The sequence below is a fragment of the Microplitis mediator genome, chromosome 2 (assembly GCF_029852145.1).
Source record: "Microplitis mediator isolate UGA2020A chromosome 2, iyMicMedi2.1, whole genome shotgun sequence".
Classification (NCBI taxonomy): Eukaryota; Metazoa; Arthropoda; class Insecta; order Hymenoptera; family Braconidae; genus Microplitis; species Microplitis mediator.
In genome coordinates, this window is record NC_079970.1 from 17,040,312 (window position 1) to 17,066,157 (window position 25,846).

General features: G+C 26.6%; 1 protein-coding gene across 6 annotated transcripts in view; it reads left to right on the top strand.

Annotated features, from left to right (window-relative positions):
* LOC130678452 (IQ motif and SEC7 domain-containing protein 1) overlaps positions 1-21,613 on the top strand; it is a 94,292-nt gene extending 72,679 nt beyond the window's left edge. For 5 of the 6 annotated variants that reach the window (XM_057485647.1, XM_057485653.1, XM_057485651.1 and 2 more), the window contains 7 exons: positions 13,268-13,609; positions 14,528-15,092; positions 15,314-15,673; positions 15,800-16,170; positions 18,394-19,049; positions 19,402-19,743; positions 19,822-21,613. In XM_057485647.1, coding sequence (XP_057341630.1) covers positions 13,268-13,609; positions 14,528-15,092; positions 15,314-15,673; positions 15,800-16,170; positions 18,394-19,049; positions 19,402-19,743; positions 19,822-20,093 — 2,908 coding nt within the window. In that variant the 3' untranslated portion in view covers positions 20,094-21,613. Of the gene's footprint in view, positions 1-10,179; positions 10,227-13,267; positions 13,610-14,527; positions 15,093-15,313; positions 15,674-15,799; positions 16,171-18,393; positions 19,050-19,401; positions 19,744-19,821 lie in introns of those variants that run through there. The other variant, XM_057485652.1, reaches the window with a different exon arrangement.
* The last annotated feature ends 4,233 nt before the right edge of the window (positions 21,614-25,846 follow it).

Here is a 25,846-nt window from a genome sequence, read left to right on the forward strand (position 1 = left end):
GGGTCACTGATAGTGGGATACAGTGCGTAATAAATTGTTTTAAATATTTTCAAAGTTCAAAGTATTAAATAAATTCTGATTTTTACAACGTAATTTTGTTGTTTTTTAAAATTTTAATCGTTAAAATTTTTTTATATATTGCATAACTTTAAAAATGAGTAGAAAAATCAATTTGTAAAATATGAATTATAATTTTTTAGAACCAAAGAATTAATTTATTAATTTAGTACTTCAGAAAGTAAAAGAAAAAATAACTTAATGTATTGAAAAAAAAAGAAAAATTTTTTATTTAATAAAATAAGGTCACTAGGAAAGAATTTTTGGAATAAATAAATTTCTTATAATTCAAAACACCTTCCGCTATAAATATAAATAAAATTTGTACGTTTGCCAAGGTCTTTATTTTACAGGTACAATAAAGATGACCCCAATATCATTACATTCGTATATCCATACATATTGTATTACTATTACCTACTCGTACATGTATTTTTTTTTTTTTTTTTTATTATATATTACTCGCAATTTGTGGAAAATAGAATTATCCTTGTCCGCGTATACATTTCGTACGATATCAAAACTTACTATATATATATACAAGTCCATTTCCGTTCGATTTCACCGGATGTTGAATTCTCTCTTTCTCTTCTCTCAGCGGCTGAACCGATGATGCTTCAATATTTATTGTCTTGTGAATTGACCATTTCCGGTTTTGACATAATAACAAAAAATATTCTTTATATTCATTCCACTGTAGTTACATCATCATTATTATTATTATTATTTTTTTTTTTGTAATGAAAAAATAACAATGCACAAACTAACGTATGAAAAATAAAATTTATCGAAGCAGCAAAAAAAGTTTACGCTTCAATAATACAATAATGCAAATTTTAATTAAACGTTGCAAACTTTGGCCGTTAATCGATGGAAAAAAAAATCTCAACTTTGATAGTGAACTCGGATAATAAAATAAAACTATCCTACAAAACACTGAGGTGTATAATTAATTTATCAGATCGTACATTAATTAGTTTTCATTATTAACACATACTGTATAAGTTTTAGGTGATAATTGCATTTTAAATTAAAACAACTTGTTTATCAGTATAAATTAATATTCAAATTAGTGGTAACTTTCAATAATAAATATGACACTTCCATGCCCGTATAAATATATCGTTGCATTATTTATTTATAAATAAAAAAATTTAGCTGACACTTGAGTAAATTTCCCTTGTCAACAATAATATAATTTCTTGACTACAAAGTTTCAATTAAATCAGCTTGCTAATAAAATTAGTCGTCTGGGTTTGCTATATAGTAACGAAGATAAACCTCGTGATAACTTTATTTCCTAATACAAGGAAATTAAACTTCGGCAATTACGTGCGCGATAAAATCAATAATTGTTGATAATACAATAAACGGTCATTTTTAAAATTTAATTTTGAAAAATAATATTTTACATTATCAATTGTTGGGGTTAAAAAAATATATTTATATTTATTTCTTAATAAATAATGGAAGATAAATTATTTCAAAAGTTAATTATTCATATGTTGCGAAATAAATGTTAAGTAAATATATGTTGAGTAATTTTTACAGATAGTAGAACGTCAAAACAATTTTATCAATATCACTTAAATACATAATATGAGATAAAAAATGTTAAATATTACTTGTGGTAAAGGCAGGGAAAAAGAGGACATACAGGCAAAATAAGTACTCCAAAAATTTGGTAAAAATAATTTTTTTTCTACAAAAATGATGTATATAATCATTTTTTTTTAAATTTGGAACGTGCAAAAAAAAAAACTTTTTTAATTAATTTTGAAATTGAATTAAAGGGTTTTTTTTTTAAATCAGCAATAATTCGAATTAATTGAAAATTTTTTCTCTACTATTTTAAGTATGAATTGTATAGTGAATCCATTTTTTCACTTGAATTATATAAATACAATCTACTTTTTGTTAAAGTTTAAAAAAAAAAACTTTTTTTTTTGGATTAGCCCATTTTGTTTTGTTAACTGAAAAGTTTTTTCACATTCTCCAACTAGAGAAAAAAAGAAAAAAAGATTCAGCGTATTTTAGTTTACTTGAGTCCTTTTTTTCTTGGCGTTCCTGTTACGTTTTTTTTTTCCGCCCCTTACTGGCATGACTATTTTCACAATTGATTAGTAAGTTATATCTCCAACGAAATTCGTAAATTCAATTACGGTTTTGAACTAGTACAGCACCTAACAATAATAATTCCTTTATTAGTAATACAAAAAAGAAAAAAAATTCAAAGATTAAATTTCTATATTTGAAATAAAAATTCTTTCTAACTGAGATTTAGAAAATTTTCTATAAATTAACCAAAGAAATGAGTCTATACCATTATAACACTAATGAAAAAAAAAAATAATAATAATAATGATAATAATAACAACAAATAATTAACAGTATTTAAGAAAGTAGGATATTAGTTTCACTTAAAAGATTTTCGTGTTTACAACTTCCTCCGTTACACGACATTAGTATCATACCTCTTTTTTTAGTTAAGTCCTCTCAATTTTATTTAATTGCTCCGAGCTGCAATCTACTAGTAAACATATTATATACTCATATATTTACATACACACACATACATATATGCACGTATGTATATATATATTTATCATGGACCGACAAAATAAATTAATTAAATGGTATCTGTCACGCGCGACTGTGAAATCGTATTATCCGATTAAGAAAAAAAAAAAAGAAATATAAAATAATTCGACCCTATCAATTAAAGCCTTGAACCATGAATTTGTAAAAGAAAAAAACAATTTAATTAAATGAAAGATACATCTTTCAGTCTGTTAATCACAAGGATTTAAACAAACTTTATTTTCAAAAGTAATATCATATAATAGTTTAATAGTATGATTTTATATTTATTTATTATTTCTTCCTTGATGTATATATTAACGTATTTCGGTCAATTAAATGGCAACGGACCGTTACCAGAAGCATTGTTGTTACCCTCAGCACACTGTATATTTTATTTTATTTTATTTACTTTTTTTTTTATTCGCTAGAGAGTTTGTAAAACCAAGGCGAATTGTTGTTACTAACAATCAGTATGGCTCGCGCTACACTAACGGGAAAAAGTTGTTATATATATATATACATATATATGCTACTAGCTATGCATCACACATTTTAGTTTACTTTGCGTGTCGCAACTGGACTGTGGCCATTCAATTCGCTGTAAAACTAGAGAACTGGAGCATTTCACGCGAATGATGATAATATACATAAATGTTTATAGTTACTCCTATCCAGTAACACACTCCTGTGTTGTATATATGTATATATTCATCGTTAAAATATACATAAATAAATTTTCTTTAATACTCTTTTTCAACCCCCATATATTACCATATTATACTTAAACTTGTATTTTAAATAATAAAACCTTGTTCCTTTTAATTAACATTATGCAAATTAAAAATTTTGAAAATTTTATTCATTTATAAATTAATTTTACCGTTACTGTGTAATAACACATCTATCCATATCAAGTCTATACAGTTGATAAAACAATGAAAAAATATAAAAAATATATGATTATAATTAAAACAGTCTAATGAACAAATATGATGAAATTGTACCTCAATTTACTTTGATGTTCATCTAAAAAAAAAAACAAATGGAGTTTTTAATTTCCGTGTTATCTATTAATCTGTTCGTACGTTCGCGTGTGTGTAAACACAATAAAATCTGCAGTACGCAATATATTAACTTAATTTATTTTAAATCAATTTCAAGTTGTTACTCTAGGCTATAAACGTTTAAAATCGTCAGTGTTATTATTTTCATTTAATTACAATTGGTATATAATTTAAAAATTATTTCATTAATCGCTGCTTTTGTTTTAACAAAAAGTGTTTACGTCAACAACAATTAAAGTTTTTATAAAAACGTATAAGTTGGCAATTGATTAAGCAAAACTTTTAAATAATTTAATCATAAAGAAATTTTACGTTCAAATTAGTGATGTAAGGCAGAGAAATTGTCAGACGATTGACCAGCGGAAAATTGACCAACGGTCATGTTTTAAATTTGATGTCGATTCCCGCGCCAGCTTGGTTTGGCTCAGAAAATTATTTTATAAAAAATTGATCATAAAATTTCTCATCGTCATTTCGCACCTGAATAGAAGTGAAAAGAAATTTTTTCTAAAACAAATTGGTCGTTATGTTTAATGATACGAGTTGCAGTCTACTTACAATTGCAATTATTTGTACATTTAATATTGTCCAGAAAATTATTTTATAAAAAATTAATCGAAATGTTGACAAAATTATTTTCGACGTCAATTGACGGACAAATATCGGTCAATTTCTCGTGATTTGACTGAACAAAAAAATAACAGTAATTTTGCATCACTAGTTAAAATAAATAATAAAAAATCACAAAGATATTATTATTTATTTTTTTAATAAGTAAAAAAAATAAAGTAAAAACTATTTTTTATTTATCTTGACAATAAAAAATAAATAAACGTTGGTAAAAAAAAATTCATAACTTTATTTTGTTAAAAAAAATAATTGAGAAAATATTTGCCCATCAAGCATCAACGTAAACGTACGTTTACCCTCGGCAATCCACAAATAATAATAAAATGTGTCTGCTTCTGGGTATTTTCACATCTCGAGTTTGACAGGTATCTTTCCCAAGGGAAGAAACATATATATATAGAACATTTATTATATACACACTGCACACTACAGAATATACTATTCGCGATAACGATGTGTATAAAAGTGTGTAAATGGAAAAAAATAAAAACATAATATAAGAATAAGAAAAAAAAGAAGTAGAAGAAGCTATAAAACTACTTGTCGTAGATATCGGAGATAGGAAGTCTTGGGTTAATGCAAAAAAAAAAAAAATATAACCGAGCCACTGAGCGGAAATATTTTTCGGCGCGTGTTAACTTTATCGTATTAAATGTCTTGACGTGACACAGGACATTGTGAAGCCCGCGGGGTGAGTTAAATATAAGACAGACAGACACTTAGATAGATATACTCAATTAAGATAATACATTTTATTGATAGGGTTAAGTAGAGACAAATTAATGGGTATAAATAGTTAAGTAAAAGTAAAGGTACAGGTGCAGGTAAAAAAAAAAAAATGACTTTTATAAAAAGATATAGTGAAGATAGTTGACAAGGTTTCAATGGCGCGTGTCCAAGTGGCGAGCAATCCTCTTGAACAGTAGCGACATTGTCTGAAGACCACGAGTAGCTACTTTAAGCTCCTCTTCTTCAACTTTATCTTGTTCTTCTTATTCTCGACTTTGGGTTTTACCTTCTTTCTCTCCTCCATCTTCATCCATTCTACTGTAGCATACACCACTTTTACTATAAGATACTGTACCCTTTATTTTATACTATTTCTCATACTCTCTCTCTTTCCATCTTCACAGCATCTGGATAAAAATCTCTTCACTCTGTACTGCTCTCGTGATACTTCAGTCTTCATCACTGTTGAGACTGTCTTGTCTCTTGTACGCCAGAGTAAAATTTCAAAGAAAAAAATAAAAAAAAAAAGATTAAAAGCTTCTTTGAGTACAAATGAGAGAGAAGAAGAAATAAAAGTCGATGCAACTATTCGCTTGGAAAATTCGTTCCGTTTCCGCATTTATATCTTTTAATGTTTTTCAAGTCTTTATTTTAATGATACAACATATTTTTTAAATAAAATAATTATTTAAGTAACTTTATTATTATTTTTTATTGTCGCAGTAGAAGAAGATAATAATAAGGCATTATTTAAAGCATAAAGTTGAATATGTATATAGTAAAAAAGATAAAATAAAACATAAATACTCCTTTCATTTCTGTTCATGGTGAACGTTTCAGAAAGCAGGTGTTCGTTTCTCAAACGCACGTGCCCTTTTCGTAGTAATATATTTTTCTTCGAGATCTTTATACGTAGGTACTTTGTTCAGTTCTTGGCCATGATCTTACCACTGTACTGCAGAAAAATATATATATACAGTATAAAATAATATATAAAAATGAATAAAAAAGAAAAATAATAGCACAGTAAATTTTTTTTTTTTTACATTCAAGGTTTTAGAGATACAATAATCTGTTCAACACATCCTCGTTTTATCTCCACACGTCTACGTACTATATTATTCGCTATCTTCATAATATTAAAGTATTTTAAATCCTTTTGCAAGTTCTTATCTACTTGAGAAAGGTTTCCTTTCTAATATTCACGAACAAGATGTTGAAAAAAATATTTTAAATTAAAAAATAATGTTGTAGATAAAAGGAAAATGTCAACGCGAACAAGTTTTCCGGTTGAGTAAACTACTTCAACTTTGAATTTATTACAACTGAAGTTTTAAACTTTCTATAACTATTAGGTATTTATATTATTTAATATAAAATATAATTTTCAATATATTTAAATTATATTTTTTATTCTATTGATATTTTAAAAATTTTTGAGTGGGCAGATTACAACATTGCGCTTGAGGTGTGCAATGGAACAAAACTTAAATGCACACCTCAGTCGCTTATATTGAAATAAAATAAAAGTATCAATTAAACTTCATAATTATTTTAATACAGTATTTTTTATTTAAATAAATTCATTACATCGCTTAAATAATAAATTATTAATAATTTCTGACTTATCGACTACTGAGTTATAAATAATTTAAATTACTTTTATTTACAATCGATATTTTAATATATTTACTAACTAAATTAACTGTTTAATTTAAATTTTATTGTCTACATACGTACAAATAAATTAACGGTAATCGTAATTAAAAATTTGCGCTTGCGGTGTGCAATAATTTGAACAAACAATAATGCACACCTCAGTTGACTATTATACGAAAACATTTAACTACACTTTATAAAGTAGTATAATTATTTTAATACAGTACTTTTATTGACAGTTGAGGTGTTGGTATATTTATTTGTTTAATTAAAATTTTATTGTATTTACTTACGTACGAACTAAACAGACTAACGGAAGTTGTAATAAAAATTTCACATTTAAGGTGTGCAATTAAAAATTAAAATAAGTTTGAACAATTATAATTTTTAAAAAACAAATTGGAGATAATAAATTTGAATAATAATAATTTTGAAACATCTGTTAAAAAATTTTAATGTTTAAAAATAATTATTTAAAAAATTTTCCAAGATGTGATGATAAAAAATAATATAAATTAAAACAGATCAATTTAGTTTAACACTTATTAGTGTGTTGTAAAACATAAGAGCGAGGTAGTAGTGTAGTATAGTGGGCATTGGATGATCAAAGGACATTAATCGTGAAGCGACGAGCCTCGGAAGCGCCAGGTGCACCTCGGGGAAGACTCGAAGTGCGTACAAATACTATATAGTATGTATACAAGATATTGTATGGTTGCGTGCGTGCATACGTGAAGCGTGGCACGAGTCTCATATCGAATAGGAACATACAGCAGCAGCAACAGACGTCGTCCGTGGAGCAGATGTTTCTTCTTGGGCCTCGCCTTCTTGAGCCCCGTGTAGATCCGCTGGGGAAAAAAAATAAAGTGAGGTAAAACCAGGGGGATAAGAGCGAGGAATCATTGCTCTCTTTTATTTTTCACCAAGGTAGTCCTTGTCCTCATCCTCGTCTTCTTTATACTACATTATTTCTATCATCTGCTCCCCGTAAGCATTCAAAAGAGTAAAATGAAAAAAAATACAAATACGAAAAAAAAAAAAAAAAATTGTTTGTCGAAAGACGAAGGGATCAAGCAGGTGAAACCTTCGGGACCTTTCAAATCTTTCAAATCTCAACTTGATGTTTGAGGAATTTTTATGAGTATATATTATATTCCTATTATATATTTTTATTCTTCTATTATTTAAAATAAATTTAATAAATAATTTTTTATTGTAATATTTATTATTGAGTATGTAAATTTTTTAGTAACTTGAAAAAATGTTTTTTTTTTATGCAAAAATTAACTGAAAAAAAAAAATTAACTTAAAAGTATTGATAATTTTTTATCAAGTCAAATAAATTAAATAATTTATTGAAAAGGTCAAAATAATAATTTGCAAATAAAAAATATTTCGGTCAATAATAACAAGAAGTATTAAAATAAACATATTTGTTATTCATAGTTGTTGTCTATATTATTATATAAATTTAAGCATGTAATTAAAAATTTATGAAAACAAAAATTGCTCTTAAATATTAAAGATATTTTTTTGACGTCTCAATTATTTTGTTGATCCAAGTATAATTACCAGAGTTAACTTACTATCAAAGAAAATAATAAATGTAAACAAGTATACGCGTAAATATATGCGTAAGAGTGAGACGGAGTGATAGAGAAGTAGCGGATCCGGGTGGACGCAATTAAAGTACTTCACTTCAATGTTGACTACAGAGTCTACTCTCCCATGAAAGCTATAAATACTATCGTCACTATCTACCGCGAGTTCGAGACTTCCTTCCTCTTAATATACATCTATAAAACATACCATCAAATCCTCTATTGAGCTTACAACATTAAATTAATCAAAATAGATTACAATATTGCATCATGTCAAATCAATTTAAAAAGTCTTCCTAGTTTAAATTACAATAACAAAATTAATACTATTCTAATTAAATTTGTTTTAATCAATTAATATTCTAATTTTGGTAGTGATGGTTGATTTGTTTGTATATTTTTTGTACATACGTCCAAGTGACACAAAAAAAATTGCTGACTTTTGTTAAGTTTAAGTTAACAATCGGTTAGTGATAGCAAATTGTCGACTTGAATTTAACAAAAAGTCAACAATTTTTTTTTTTGGTGCCACTTAGGCGGAAACATAATTAAGTACAAAATGATTAATTAATCAACTTTATTTCTTTTGTATTAGCTTAAGATTATTCTAGAGTGTAACTCTATTTAAAATTATTGTTTAAGTCCTTGTAGTTTAATTATAATTAATAAATCAACAAAAAGTTTGACAGTTGATTTTTTTTTTTTTTTTTTTTCTTTAATTGACTTTGTCGTTCGATGAAACAAAAGCTTTTAATAATACATCGATTTGCAATTACTATTTGAAAGATAAAAGAAGCGCTTAAAAATTTATTCAAAATACTTTTGCATGTGGAACAGCAATTTTTACAATTTGTAAAAGTTATTAGTACAGTACAAAATAATAAGGGAGAGGGTGAGGTAAAATGGGCTCGAAATAAATTCGATGAGTTTTCTTTACAAGTTCAACTCCTGTTTAATCCTCAAATAAGTATTCGGTATTAATATAATCCAGCCGTAAAAATAAATTTTAAATGCGGGGTAAAAAGAGCCCGCGAAAAAAAATTGTAAATGATTTTGTTTTTTACTAAATTTTATTTTACTTTAATCACTACAAATTCTAATGACAAAATTACCATTCAAAGTGTTATTTTTTACAAATTATTTTGTTATTATTCATTTATTATGCATCAATTACTTAATTAATTTTTTTTTTTTTCGTATATTTAAGGTGTGCATTGGTCTTTATTATTAATTTATTAAAATAAACTAATTGATTCAAATTAGCCATTTTATTTTCCATGCTGGCAAAAGGCCTTGGATACCTGCTGGCATATATTAAATAGCTCGTGCTATACAAAAGCTTTGTATATTGCACCTTCATCATCACATCCTTCATTGAATCCTCCCACTTTACTTCTCGAACCTTCCTCTTACTCAATATTTTTTTATCCTCCACTTCTTTTCTCTTCTCTTCCCGTATTTTTCCTTTTTCATAACAACCTCACCACACTCACACAGGAAAAAAACGTGAGTCGTGAATAGCAGGACTCAGATGCCCCACATGTATACACATAACACTAAATTGACGAAGGATTCTTTTACGGTAGCAGCTGCTAAGCCATTCCCTTACACCACCTTGTGACCCTAAAGCCTAAGGCTCAAAAATTCAGTCGAGCAACAACTTTCGTAGCCTTCAGACGGTTCGTGATTTTCTCTCATTTCATCAACAATAAATATTTTTATTTTATAAATAATAAAATAACAATTATTACTTAACATCAATTGACTTGTGACAATGCTGTGAAACGTGAAAATTATTTCAAGTGTTAAATTTACGAACTATAATTATTTAAAGACTTTTATTTATAAAGTGGATTAAAAAATAATCAAAAATGATTATCTGTATATCTGGATTTATTCCTAGGTATGTTTTTATTTATTAAGTTTATACATGGGGTAAAGGTACCGTTTTAGCCAGTTTTGAACATTTGCAAAATTTAAATTATTAAAAACAATTATTGTGGCATTATAATTCTATTATCACATTATTTCAGTGCAAGTTTTTTTTTTATATTTTTTCATTAAGTAAAATAAAGTATCAAATGTTCGAAAATAGAGCAGTATCTACTAGTTGTACTTTTACCTTATATTTAATAAATCTAATTTAAATTTAAATTTATAAATTTAAAAAATATTATTTTGAAAAAACTAATTCATTATATGACGCATTGAATATCATTACCATCGTGAGTCATTATTGTCCGAGTAGTCATGTTATGGGTTTTTATATTTCTAACGACCACCTGGCAAGTTCAAAGTGGAGTACAATGTCACGAATTTTAAATTTATTTTATAACCCGTATCTATTTTAAATATAATATAAATATAATAATTTTTTTTTTATTGCATATTGTAATATTTTACCATACATTTATTCTACCCCTATATTTTATTACACAATTTTATTGATTTTCATTAATCTTTATTATTTGTTACACTCTATTTTATTTATTTTATTGAGAAAAAAATTTATAGACTCAATAGAATAAAAAAAAAATTAAGTCAAGCAATCCATTAAATATTTTATTTACTGACTGAAAATTTAATGAATTTATTTTATTTATTCATTCAAATAAACATCAATGATGGAGTATTTTACAAAAGCAAACTTTGTAATTAAAAAAAAAAATAAATAAAATAAACTAAAGAGTTATGATGAAAAAGTAAGTTTTAATTTGACGGCTATACAGTTATGCTGAACTCTCATTTGATATATATGACAGATGTGTACATAGAGATATATATTTACATATAGATATATATTAAAATAATAATAACAGTCAGTAATATCAGAATATGAGTGGTAGGTAGTGTGACACCATATATTTCTGGTAGTTATGTTATAACCGCACTCCATTAATCTCGAGTCGTGAAATTTGTGTACACAGTACTATGCCAGTGTGCAGTAGTACACGATATTAATTTTCCGTCTACTACTCGGATCGTCGGATCCGTCAGACGCACCGACGCCGGTTTCTGGTACACAGTATCGTACTCTGTGGACATTTACAAATACACCAGATTCAACTCTAGAAATTATGTTTAGCAATTATAGCAACGTCTGGTTTAGACAAAAGATACGAATGGATTTTAAATAGATATCAATTTATTTATAACTTTTTGTATCAATTAATTAGTCAATTTATTAATTACTTGATAATTATAATTAGCCAATTAATTTATTGGAAATGTAACTATTCTTGTAGAACTTTTTACAAAATTTTGGGTTTTCAATAAAAAATAAATTAATATTTAATCCGAAATATTTATTGGTCAGAAAACTAATTTAAGAATATATACTTTTGTCGAAAGAATTAATTGACATGACACAAATAACTTTTATTTAATTCGAGCCGATTGAATTAATATTAATTTATCTGTTTGGAGCCGTTAAAAATAACCATCAATTTGTTTTTATTAATAACTATTTTTATTTCGAATTATTATGGTTACCGAGCAATACCGTTTAAAAAATCGTAGATTGTTAATATATCAATACCTATTTGCGTAAAGTTTAGATTGCTATATATTACCCATACAATATTTTGTTTAATCAACTATTTATATGGATGGTTACTACGACAATACGTACTGATATATTTACTATAATATATCATTTCTAAATAAAAAAAACTTCTTACCCAAATTACTAAATAACAAATTAGCAATTAAAAAAAAATAATAATAATTTTTTAGTGTAATAATGTTATAAGTTAATTTACGAGATAGTCTCTTAAATTTGAAATAGTTAAAATAGTGACTATTCACTATTTTCTAGTGAAAACTATGTCAATAATTCTAATAGTGGTATACTTTTCACTGGCAATAAGTGAATATTCACTGCCAAATAGTGATTTTCACTAATTCGTTTTTAGAGAGTAGAAGCTTCGGCTTTTGAGAATTAATTCTATATTTTGATTTTTGAAAAATGTAAAAAAAATTGTTACTGTAATAAGTGTACTTGAAGTATTTTTTAATGAAAATAATAGGAAACGTTTGCCACATTTTTTATATAATGTCACATAAAAATTCTTAAAGTGTCCAGAACAGGAACTTCAAGTGTGTCCAGAAACGGTATTTTTGATCTATATAACAATTGTTGATATAAATAAAAATTTTAGTCTTTTTTATAAAAAAATATTTTGCTCTAGTTGTAAAAACTTTTTATAATTTATTTAAAACTTTTTTTAAATTTACAATGTGGTTTGATAATGGAGTACTTTTGTAAAAAGTAATAAAAACAAAATTTTAATATTTAATTGTCCAACCTGAAACAATTTCAATGAATTCTACAATACATGTTTTTTATTTATTTTTTTTTTAAATTAAATACAAATATAGACGTAAATGTACAAAATACATTAAAGAGGCGTTTGACAGATAAAAGTTTAATATAAGATATGAATTTTTTAAACTTTAATATCAATTTTATTAAAATATAATGAATAAAAAAAAAAAATTAACATTATGTGCGCTGAACGGCGTCTAGACAAACTTTTATTGCAAATTGCAGAAGTGAAAGATTTTTTTTTGAATAATTCTGAATAAATCAGCCTACGCTGATCCGATCACGAATAGAATAAAGAGTGCGACGTACACAAAAGTGAGGGACGAGAGGAATAGTAGTAGGCGGAAGCGAAGAATGATAAGTAAAGAAGCTCTCGTGTAACATCGATTTGTGTTACTTGTTATGTAATAACATTTATAGGTCAAATACTCTGTATAAATTAAACCGTTAGAAAAATTGTTATTTTATACAAATCAGTATCATCAATTAACATAAATTTAAATATTTATTTTAATAATCATCCAATAAATTTTTATAAATGTAATGTAATTTGTGATTTCTGATATTTGAAATTTTTTCTTCAAGTTAATTAATAAAATTTTTTTTTAATGTTACAGCTTTCCTCATAAAATTGACCGGCCCAGTCACAACACAAACTTGGGCCAAAATCACGGCGGGAGTACACACGGTGTATATTCAACGTCTGGAAGTCAAACCTCCTTGTCGACATCGTATATAACAGGTCAATCGTACATGCAATCACAGAATTACGGGCACGCTGCATATCCAACACAGACGATGCAAGTTTATCCACATACCGGATACAGCCAGCCACAGAGTTACGGGACAATGGTACAGGGTTACGGTGGACAACCACAGTCTGGTTATCAGCAGACACATCACAAGAAGGGGTCCATTCGTAATGGTGATGTTCTCAAACGATGCAGACTCCAAAATGCGTAAGTTTATTTATTGGTAATCGATAAATCAATAAAACAGTCAATCACTATTATTATTTATTTCTTTAAATTTTTTTCAATGTATATAAAATATTGTATATTTCTTTTTGATCGGTTATTGTATATTGGATTTTAAATTAACTGGCAACTGACTATATCTACACTGTAAAAAATTGGGAGTAAATTCGGAGCAATTACGGATTTTATTTCAATCCGAACTCAGAGTTCCAGAGTTTTTAAAAAGATCAGCAATTTCAGAGTAATCTGGATTTATTTCGATCCGCACATACTCTGATTCAGAGTTTTAATATTTAAATAAACTCCCCTTTGGAGTGAATTTCACTAAAATAAAAAAACAGTCATCCGCACCGCATCTACTCCAAATTTACTCCGGATTTAATTCGCTTTCACTCCGCAAATTTTTTACAGTACATACAATGATGATTATTACAATTTTAATTTACAATTAATTAAAAATTATTTATATCAGAAAAAAAACAATAAGGTATTTAAAGTGATATATAAAATACAAATAACCCCAAATAATTTATATTAAAAAATTTTTTAAACATTCCGGCTATTTATTTCAAAAAAAGGTTCAAGTTTTAACGGTATTTAAATTATAATTAAAATTTCAATAGCAATAAAAGCGTAAAAATTTGTTTTTCTTTTACAATAAAAATGTAAGTAAAAAAAAAGGTCAACATTATAAAAAAATTTAAATTACACCTAATCGTTTAATTGTAATTTCAAATTAAATAATCATCATTGTATTATAGAAATGGTCTGAAGATGCAAACAATAGGTTTACGAAATTTCATCATAAAATAAAATTATGAAAGAGATCGGATGTTGCAAGTTAATTTAAAACCCCAAAAAATATTATTACTATTTATTTATTTATTTATTTATGTTTAGGTATGAACTCTCGCAGGATCTATTAGATAAACAGATTGAAATGCTTGAGCGTAAATACGGTGGAGTAAAAGCAAGAAATGCCGCACTAACAATACAACGTGCCTTTAGAAGGTATACGTTACTAAAAAAATTTGCAGCAATAACGGCAATGGCTAAGGCTGAGAAACGTTTGAGCAGAAATATACAAGACAATGCTGAACGTAGTAGTGTAATAGCTGGCGATCATGATCGTATGCTTTATCATAATCAAATTTATATACAACAATCACCGCAATCTACAAATAATCGTCCGGTACCAATAAGAAGTATGTCACTGCGTGAAAGAAGACATGCCGAAAATTCAGCTATGCCACGAAGCCAAAGTGGTAGATGTGAAGTGCAAATTATGGGACAAATTAATACCGGACATCAACAACATCCAAGTGCTTATACACTTCATCAAACTGGTAGGCACACGCCCTCGCTTACACCCAGTCCATGTGGTAGACATCAACCACCGGCAAGTCCTTGTTGGGATACTAGTTCTCAAGAGAGTGGATCTAGTATTCATTATTATAATCCTCAGGTAAATTTTTCATTCACTTAATTTAATTAATATCTATATTGATTAATTTACCACCAATTTAATTTTTTTAAAAATAATTTTATCAAGTAGCAAAAAAATTTCTAATCATTTATAAATTAAATTTAAACGATTTAGAGTCTAGATTAAAGTTTACGATTTAAATATTTTATTAATTTAATTAATTACTTGAGTATTAATTTCATTGAATTATTAAATTAAAGGAAACTTTGTGTGGTCTTCGACAAGAAACTCCACCACGAGATCATCACAGAACACCGTGTACATCACCATCAACTCCTCATAATCTACAAACTCCACTGACTCATAGTTGGGGTAATAGTTCACAATTAAGTTCAGGTGGACGTAGTCGTAGTTCTGGTAAAAAGGTACCGCCTGAAGTACCCAAGAGAACATCATCGATAAGCTCAAGATCTATGGAACAGCGTCACAATGGTTTAAGTAAGAGCGTTGAAAATGGTAGCTTGAGTTCAGTACAAAGTTCAGGAAGCGACTCTACTAACTGCGAAAGCTCTGAAGGTGATGCTCAACGTGGATCGCCCATTTGGAAGCACAAAGGAATCGTAAGTTTTTTTTATTTTACTATTAAATTAATTAATTACGATAGCACTTTTTAATTTTTTATTTTAAAATAAAATAATTTAAATTTATTCGTTAGCTAAATATTTTATTTATTTATTTTTATTCAGTCAAGTTCACCAGAGCATCAAGATTGTGGACATACTACGGAGAATAACAGTCTGATTAATAATACTAAAGATTTAAGTCACTCGCATGCCAGCTCGGGTTATCAATTACCTATGATAGATCACGCAGAAACAATACCTCAAGCTAGTTACAAAGTATCGGAAACTGTCAGGAAACGACAGTATCGTGTTGGATTAAACTTGTTCAATAAAAAACCTGAACGTGGCATTACTTATTTAATAAGACGTGGGTTCTTAGAAAATAGTCCTCAAGGAGTTGCTAGATTTTTGATCAGTAGAAAAGGATTGTCTAAACAAATGATTGGAGAATATTTGGGCAATTTGCAAAATACATTTAATATGGCTGTTCTAGAGTAAGTATTTTTTTTACTACACATATTTTTTAATAACGCGGTTGTTTTCGGGCAATAATATTTTATTCACCATTGAAAAAGTTTTACAATAAAAGGTTACAAGACTCTTGATTTCTATCCTTGTAAATTCAGATAAAAATTTAAAAAGTTATAAAGTCACTTTGAGTTTCATAACTTTTGTCATTCAAGTAATAGCAACTTTTTAAGTTTTTTTTATCTTCTATTTTTTATTTTTTGAAAATTTAATCATACAATTTCTTAAGATAATTGTCAACGAAAAAAATTTTATGAATATATGTCTGTAATTTTTGAATGAAAAAAATTTCTTAAAAAAAAAAAAATCAATTAAAGTAAAAGCTCCAATTATTGACACTAAAGAAGTTTGAGTAACTGTATAATCACGACTGATCTTGTTACTCTTGACTAGATACCAACTCTCTTTTTTTATTTTTTTGGACTAATGAGTCCGTTGATAATTTTTACTAGTATTTTATCTAATAGATGTTTAGTAAAATTGTTAAGTATCAAATACTGTTATTTGTGTGCTTATATTATAAAACATCAATATACATTAAGTGACGTAATAATCTAGTGCACATTTTTTATTTTTACATAAAAGGCAGATTATTTTCCATAGAAAAAAAAAGAAGATACCTTGGCTCAAGAATATTTTTTTCTTTGACCAATAAAACTTTGGCTTTTGTTCTGGATTACAACAAATATTCTTGGGCTTAGAAAATAATTCTTAAGTGAAGGTTTTCTTTTTTCTGTGTACACTAGTGTCAGATTACGCTAAAATTTTAACACTATCCGAAAGAGCCAATTTTCTATGCTGGATATTCCTTAACTTACTCCACCTTCCATCTAAAAACATTCAATTAAAGATAATATATTTGAAATTTATTGTTTTTTAATAAAACAATGTGCGTTGTTAAAAATCGGGATGTCAATTCAAAGTAAATACGGATTTTATTTCAATCGAAATTCACTCCGTCACTCGAAGTTTCGGATTTGAAAAAAAAATCACTTCGCATATGAAGTAAATAGTGAGTTTTTTTTTTAGAGGAGTGAATTCGGGGTGAATATCGATTTTATTTCAATCCGTATCCACTTCGATCTGGAGTTTTAATGTTAAAATAAATTCCCCTCCGAAATAAATTTCACTCCAAGATTCACTCCGGATTTAATCCGTGTTCCTTTAATCCGTGTAATTACAGAGTTTTTAAACTCTAATTGCACTTACTTTCTTCGATAACTCACATGGAAGACTACTCCAACACTACCCAAGTACATCCTCGACTCCTTCATAACGGCTTGAAAAATTATTTTCGTTAATATTTTTAGTATTAGATTATATTAATTAGAAAATGAGACCAGTTGCAATTATAAACAATTATTGAAGTTTTTTAGAAATTATAATTTATTAATTATATTTAATATCAATAATAATTGAATTTTTCGAATGCATTTTTTTATTTGAAGCTTCTACTTATTTTTAAAATTGATAGATAAAATTCTTTAATACATATAGAGCATTTTATATGATTACAAATATACGAATTACTGACATGTCTCCCAATCTTTATAAAAGTCTCAGTCTTTATGCTATTTTCAAAGATATTGCGAAATTTAATTTATTTTTTTGGTGCAATCTTTTATATTAGAAATTAGAAATGTGTTTTCTCGAATTCTATATATTCTGAAGAATGTATAAAAATATCAATGACATTTAAAGATGTTGAAAGGAGCTGAGTAACTAATAAAATAAAATAAAGTTTGATTAATTAGTAAGCTATCAATAACTGGAGTTTTTACTTTATGTCAAATATTTTCTTGACATTTAACTAAGTGGCAAAAGTTATAGAATCTAATGCAACTTTTCAAGAATATAGAAAATTTAATGCAGTAAATATAAAAAAATTTTTGCATGAAATTAACATACGTCAATATTTCATTATAAAAAAAAAATGATTAAAAGTTATTATAAAATCGACTATTTATTTAAATAATATTACGCATTCATTTGATTTAAATTAACCTTTAACTATCCGGTTATTTAAATAAATAATTAATAATTCATTGAAAAAATTATAAAAAAAAAAAATAGCAAATTAATTACAAATTAAAATGCACGTATAATGTTGTAACATATAAGAAATAAAAGTATGAACAATGTAATTAAAAATGAATGAAACTAAAATAATGTTGTAATTTTTTGTTCAGGTGTTTTGCTCATGAGTTAGACCTCGCTGGAATGCAAGTGGATGTGGCTTTGAGAAAATTCCAGGCATACTTCCGTATGCCGGGTGAGGCCCAAAAAATAGAAAGATTGATGGAAGTATTTAGTACACGTTACTGCCAGTGTAATCCAGATGTTATATCAAGACTAAGATCACCTGACACTGTCTTTGTATTGGCATTCGCAATAATAATGCTCAATACAGACTTACACACACCAAATTTAAAACCCGAACGCAGAATGAGATTGGACGATTTTGTTAAAAATCTTCGTGGTATTGATGACTGCGGCGATATTGATAAAGATATTTTAGTTGGTATATATGATCGTGTAAAAGCTAACGAATTTAAACCGGGATCAGATCACGTCACACAAGTAATGAAAGTTCAAGCAACTATTGTTGGAAAGAAACCTAATATGGCATTACCGCATCGCAGACTTGTTTGCTACTGTAGACTCTATGAAATTCCTGATATACATAAGAAAGAACGACCGGGAGTTCATCAACGAGAAGTTTTTCTTTTCAATGACCTTCTTGTTGTTACTAAAATTCTCAGTAAAAAGAAAAGCAGCGTTACCTACACTTTTAGACAAAGTTTTCCTCTTTGCGGTATGGTCGTTACGCTTTTTGAAGTTCCACGTAAGTTTTATTTTCATTATTATTATTTTTATTTATTCTAAAAGAAATATTAGAACATTTTAATTGAGAAAAATTAAAATACTAATAATAATAATAATCATCGTCATCAAATTAAATTCCTGTTTGAAAGTACAAAAAATTGTATTTTAAATGTCTGATAGTAACTTCAATGTTGAGAAATTGTATTGTTATGCAGACAATATTTTTGATGAAATTTTTTTTTTTTTTATATATATATAATTTATATTAGTAATACATTTTTATTGCCTGCGAAGCGGGCGGGATCTGCTAGTAAATAATAAATTGAATATTAAAATTTAAAATTAACGTATTAAATTTTAATATTTTACAGATTATCCATACGGTATAAGATTATCACAGCGTGTTGATGGTAAAGTACTAGTCACATTTAATGCAAGAAATGAACACGACCGTTGTAAATTTGCTGAAGATCTACGAGAATCAATAAGCGAAATGGATGAAATGGAAACACTGAGAATTGAAACAGAATTAGAACGACAAAAAAGTAGTCGCGGTGCTCGTGGTAGTTCAGAAAATCGTGATTCTGGTGTTGCTGACGTTGAAGTTTGTCCCTATCCAGGACCGTGCTCTGAAAGACAAGAAGCTGCGGATTTAGATCCTCAATTAAAAAGATCAGCACTCAGCAATTCATTGCTTGATATTCACGAACAATGTAATTTTAATTATAATTTATAATTGCAATAAATATTTATTTATTTATATTATATTATATATAAATTATAATTTTTAGTTGCCGGTGAAAAACCTCAAAGGCGCGGTAGTGTTGGCTCACTTGACAGCGGCATGTCAATATCATTTCAGTCAACATCAGCGAGTTCAATGAGCCAAGGCGTTAAACATTCAGGACAAATTCATCCTGTACATCCAGGAGCAACAATTCCAGGGGGTGGTAAAGGACTTTCACAACAACCCTCTTTTTTAGGCGGATTATTTCATAAACGCGAACGTAAATTATCACAATGTGACGATAATGGCCCTTATAGTCGTACCACTGAAGTTTAAATTCTGTCAATTATATAAATAAATGAGTAAATATAAATATAAATATATAAATATAAATATAAATACATCGTCATCACATTTTGAGCTAGTGAATTGATAATAAAATAACAAATTATTAATTAAATTAAACACCCAACTAATTTAAAGTCTTGATATTGATTTAAACTGAGAGCTAAAGTAAATTTCCCAGTCCGACGGTTAAATTTAATCGACTACGGACCGTTTAAATATCAATTAACATCTACGGGTTCTTGGAAAACTTTTATTGAATCACGACAACTTGTTTATCATTATCATTATTATTACATTAGAGTAAAGAAAAAAAAATAAATATTAAAAAAAAAAAAACAAATTTTAATTGGGCAGGATCCAATTTAAATAAATTTCTTTTTTCCCGCATTTTTTATTCAATAAAAGTAATTAATTTGTTTAGCTTGTGTATATTGGCCTAATAATTTGGCTTTTCGTACGTACGTTTAACAATTAAACATGTAGATAATTTATACAAACAAAAAGCGTATGCTTATTAATAAAATTAATTTATAATGAATGTAATTAATTTTAAATTAATTAAATTTGTTTGATAATTGAGCATTTTATATTATTAAACTATTAATTTTGTAAATAATTTGGCAATGGTTCATTGTCTCTTTTACTAAACAAAAAAATAATAATTTTAATTTCTAATGATTAGTGATTGAATAATTGAAAATGTTTCTTTGTAAATAGAATAGCAATAGATCACGATATCATTGGGTACTGGGCCAAAATATTTTTCAGTCATTAGAACTTTTTTTTTTATTTTTATTTTGTTCATTATTAAATGCATGACAATATTTATTGAAATTTTATTGTAATTGTCTTGTATAATTTAAAAATAATCATTGTAATTACATAATTAATTTAATTTAAAACAAACAGACAACAAGAAATTTATTATAAAATATTAATTAATGTTAGTAATTATTTGTGTGTAATGTAGGCACTGAGAATTGTCAGTTTAATTTTATTTTAATCTGATTTAAATTTTAAATTTGATAATAATTAATTATTAATTAATTATTGCTGTGTAAATAATTAAATATTATTTTAAATTAAAATTATTAAAAAACAAATTTAATTTTAATTAATATAGAAAAAATAATGATAATGATTTTACGAAATTGTTATTTTATTTGTGGAGATAATGAATTAACGATTGAAATTTATTTATTTTAATTTTTAAAATTTTTATATAAATTATAATAATTATTTTAATTAATTGGGTAATTGGGTAATTAATATAAGTTAATGATTAAATATATAAATTTCAATCGTACGTCCGTGAACTCTAGTCCTTGTCAATACAGTCTAATATTTTATTACATTATTATTATTTTTTTTTCTTTATATTACAATTACAAGTCTTATGTTTATTTTATTTTTTTTTTAGTTTATTAAATCAATTAAAATGTAATTATATTGACATCTGCTGAATTGTATTCCCTGAGTGTAATAAAATGTTTATTAAACCTAATAAATTTATTTAAAAAAATAATTAATTCAAAAATTATTAGATAATTTTATAATTTACGTCAATTTTTTTTTATAAATAATATTACGTAGTAATTTATTTATTTATTTAATTTGAATTATTTACAATTATTTCATACGAAGAAAATTATAATAAAAATTTTTAATTTCAATTAATAGAATAAATATTGCAATTAGATTTTAATCACAATTAAAAAAAAATTGATCCAAATTATTTTGAATTACAAAAAATAATTTGTTATTTAAAAATGTCATTAATTCATTAGATTACACATTAAAATAAAAAAATTTTTACATAAAAAAAATTTGAATTAATAAATTTAATTCTGTAATAAATAAAAAATACTAAATATTTAAAAATAAATATCCATATTTCATAAATAAAATTAATATAAAATGGATACTGTTATGCAATAGTGTGTCGAGCGCCAAATACTTTTTCGAGAAAATTACTATTAAAGTTTTTTTCATTTAAATTGTTTTAATAAGAATTTGTGTGTAGTTCTTTTTGGGTGTGGTGCATCCCTACAAAGAATTTCTCTACATTATAAAACCTCACAAAGTTTTTCCCTACACGAATCAAGTTTACCGATAAATTTTAACATCGCAACAATTCTACAGAAGATTATTTTCACATCGTTCCATCTCTACATGAGAATATCTCATATTGAAAATCTCCACAGCGATCATTTTTACATAGCGCTAAGTTCAAACAGTAGAATTTTTGTTTTGACATTTTATTAATAAAGTAGGTTAATTATATAAAAGAATGAATGAATGAAAGTGAAATTAAATTATTTAAATATTACAAAAGTGATGATTCTCCTCAACACAAATTTAGAAAATCTAGCGGTTGCTGCTTTTAAACTGGTGGTCTCGTCTTAACTTTTCGTATCAATTTCGATAACTTTTTTCTGTACTTAAACTTGATTTCCACTTTGGTTTATATACAGCAACAAGTGCTGTATTTTCACTCATTTTAAATAATTTTTTAACAGTACCACAGATGTCTCATTCGACAATTAATATTTTGTTAAAAATAAAAATATAAAGACAACAAAGAATATTAATTAAATAATAATTGATACAGAAAGTTAACACAAGACCACCAGTTTGAAAGCAGCAACCGCTAGATTTTCTAAATTTGTGTTGAGGTGAATCATCACTTTTGTAATATTTAAATAATTTAATTTCACTTTCATTCATTCATTCATTCTTTTATATAATTAACTTACTTTATTAATAAAATTTCAAAACAAAAATTCTACTGTTTGAACTTAGCGTTATTTAAAAATGATCGCTGTAGAGATTTTCAATATGAGAGATATTCTCATGTAGAGATGGATCGATGTGAAAATAATCTTCTGTAGAGTTGTTGCGATGTAAAAATTTATTTGTAAACTTGATTCGTGTAGGGAAAAACTTTGTGAGGTTTTATAATGTAGAGAAATTCTCTGCAGAGATGCACCACACCCGTTCTTTTTCTAATACTTAATAAAATTCTGTAGTTATTGTAGATATTCATAAATTATTTTTGAAAATCCACTAAATTTCACTAAAAATCATCAAAATATAAAAAATTATTTTTGCGAAGTTCTGTAAGTCCGATAATTTCTGCAAAAATGCATCAGTCTTTTTACACATAATTGCAAATTAATTTATGAATGATTCATATCTATAAAATAATTTCAGGTTTATGATTCAAAAATAAAAACAGAGTAATATCACCAATCAAGGATTCCTTGCATTATTCAGCACTTGACACATGAAGGCAATATTTCCTTTCCTTGATTGAATGGTACGAAACAATGTTTTAGGTACATTATACATCTTTGCAAAATAAAAGTTCTCCAATGAAAAATTGTAAAAATAATTTTACGCTTATACGTTGGATCAATAGTATATTGTGTGACAAGGGATGAAACAGTCTGATTTCAGACCAGAGTGAAGTTGGCTGACATCACCCGCAGTCTGAAATCGTGTTTCATCCTGAGTTACACACTATATTTTTTATGATTACTTGCATTGTAACTTAAAGTTTAATTATTAGTAGCCAGTCAGAAATAAGTTAATTTAAAACCAATGGTGTAATCTATTATTAGCGTAAGCGTAAACTGTGATTTGCAATTAATAATTAAGCAAAAACTACAAACGCTATTTATTATTCACCTTAATTTTTATAAAACTTAATTACAAAGTCAAAACTGTCATTTATTATGTAGAAAAAATTAATGCTTTGCAATTACACTTAAATAAATGACAAGTATCAGAGTTAAAATGACAAAAGCCTTCAGTCAGCGGGCAGAAACTTTATTTGTTTGTTCCCAAAAGACAAAACAACTTTGTTTTTGCCCGCTGACTGAAGGCATTCACAATTTGCGCGTTTTCTAATATTCATTCGTGACATTGGATTGAAATTAACTTGTTTCGGTTGGCTGTAAAGACACTGAAACTTTAAGTTTCGATGCCGGTTATCATGAAAAAACTTTTTTTATGTCCTTTATCTCAAAAATTATTATTATTAATTATAGTATTTTTAACAATATACCCTAGCAGATCCGAATTATGGTAAATTCCCATAATTTACGGCATTCAGAAGAATGACCGTAAATACGGTAATTTACGGTCAAATACTGTATGTTAAGGTAAAATTTCGACAATTCACCGTAAAATTTGCGGCAATACTGCGGTGTTTTACGGTGAAAGTGCAATAGTTCACCGCAAATTTACGGTATTCATACGAATTACCATAAATTACCGTAAACTCTGGCATTTCGCCGTAAAATACCGTTCTTTACGGCAAATTTGCAGAAAATTACGGTATTTTGCGATAAAATACGGTAATTTACCGTAATTCGGATCCACTAGGGTATTCCATGTTTAACTCGATTCTCGATTTTTTTGCATTTGGCATACTAATGCGTAAAAGTGTCTAAATATCATACAGTCCAATATTAAATGATAATAAATTTGTTATAGTTATTGAAAGGAATTTTATTTAAATCAATAAAATAATATTCATATCATCGGAATCATGTAACAATAATTCGAGATGAAAAGAAAGTAATAAATAATAACTATTAAGTGTAATTAAATAAAATAACTGTATTCGATTGAACGCAATATTTATTCACGGCAAGTGAATGACAATATAATATAACAATAAAATAATACGAATATTTGAGCGAAATTAATTTAAAACATTACGAATTTTACAATTGAGAAGCGCAGGATGTTATTTTAAAATTAGCGATGAAAATTTTGAAAGAATAAAAAACATGGCTGAAACATTGTATAGTAGTCTGTACATAATTATTATCTTGGAATAAAAATGAAAATTAATGGCCAATCAATTGTAATTAATGGTCATAAATTATTGTCATTATTATTATTATATACATGATATATGATTGCATAACTTTGTAATCGTGATTTATCATTCGTTCCAATTGCTAATAATTTATTAAATAAAAATCTAAGTTAATGAAAAAAAAAAAATAAATTTGTAGTAAAAATTTATCAAGTACTATGTATCTGAATATACTGATTTAAAGACTTATAAAATATATAATAAAAATAAAATAAAACAGCGAATTGTCAAATAAATAATGTTTATTTATTTATTTATTTAATTATGTTACTATCTATATTATTAAAGGGGACCATTAGTATGATTGTCTGAAAAACAATGATTTTTGGGAATTTTTTTAAAGAAAACTACCGCATGGAATAGATCAATGTCTTAAGGATATATTTGTGGATATATCGTGAATTCAAGATAAAATATTTTAGACCAAAAAATTCGAAATTCAGTGAGTGATTTACAATCTCTTAACATTTCAAAAAAAAAGTACCCTCACTGCTGGAGTGATAGCGATCTTCACAGTGCATAAAATCAAAAAACCCAAAAAGTATATTAAACTAGAAGGTATTTTTCGTACTATGACTCTCAGGCTAAGAAAAAAATTGAAATTTAACAAAATGGCGGAGTTTTTAAAAACAATTTCAAATTTTGCGCGAAAATTTGATGATTTTTGGCCTGCCAAAATTATATTTTTGATTCGATTAGTAAACTGGACGTTCATGGTACGTAGAAACATGTATAAAGGAAGCTGCTATTCAAATCAAATCGATCAGATGATTCGACTTCGAGTTATAACTGTAGTAATTTTGAAAAATGTATTTTCGAGAACCGATAAGCGGCAGCTCTTCAAATGGCT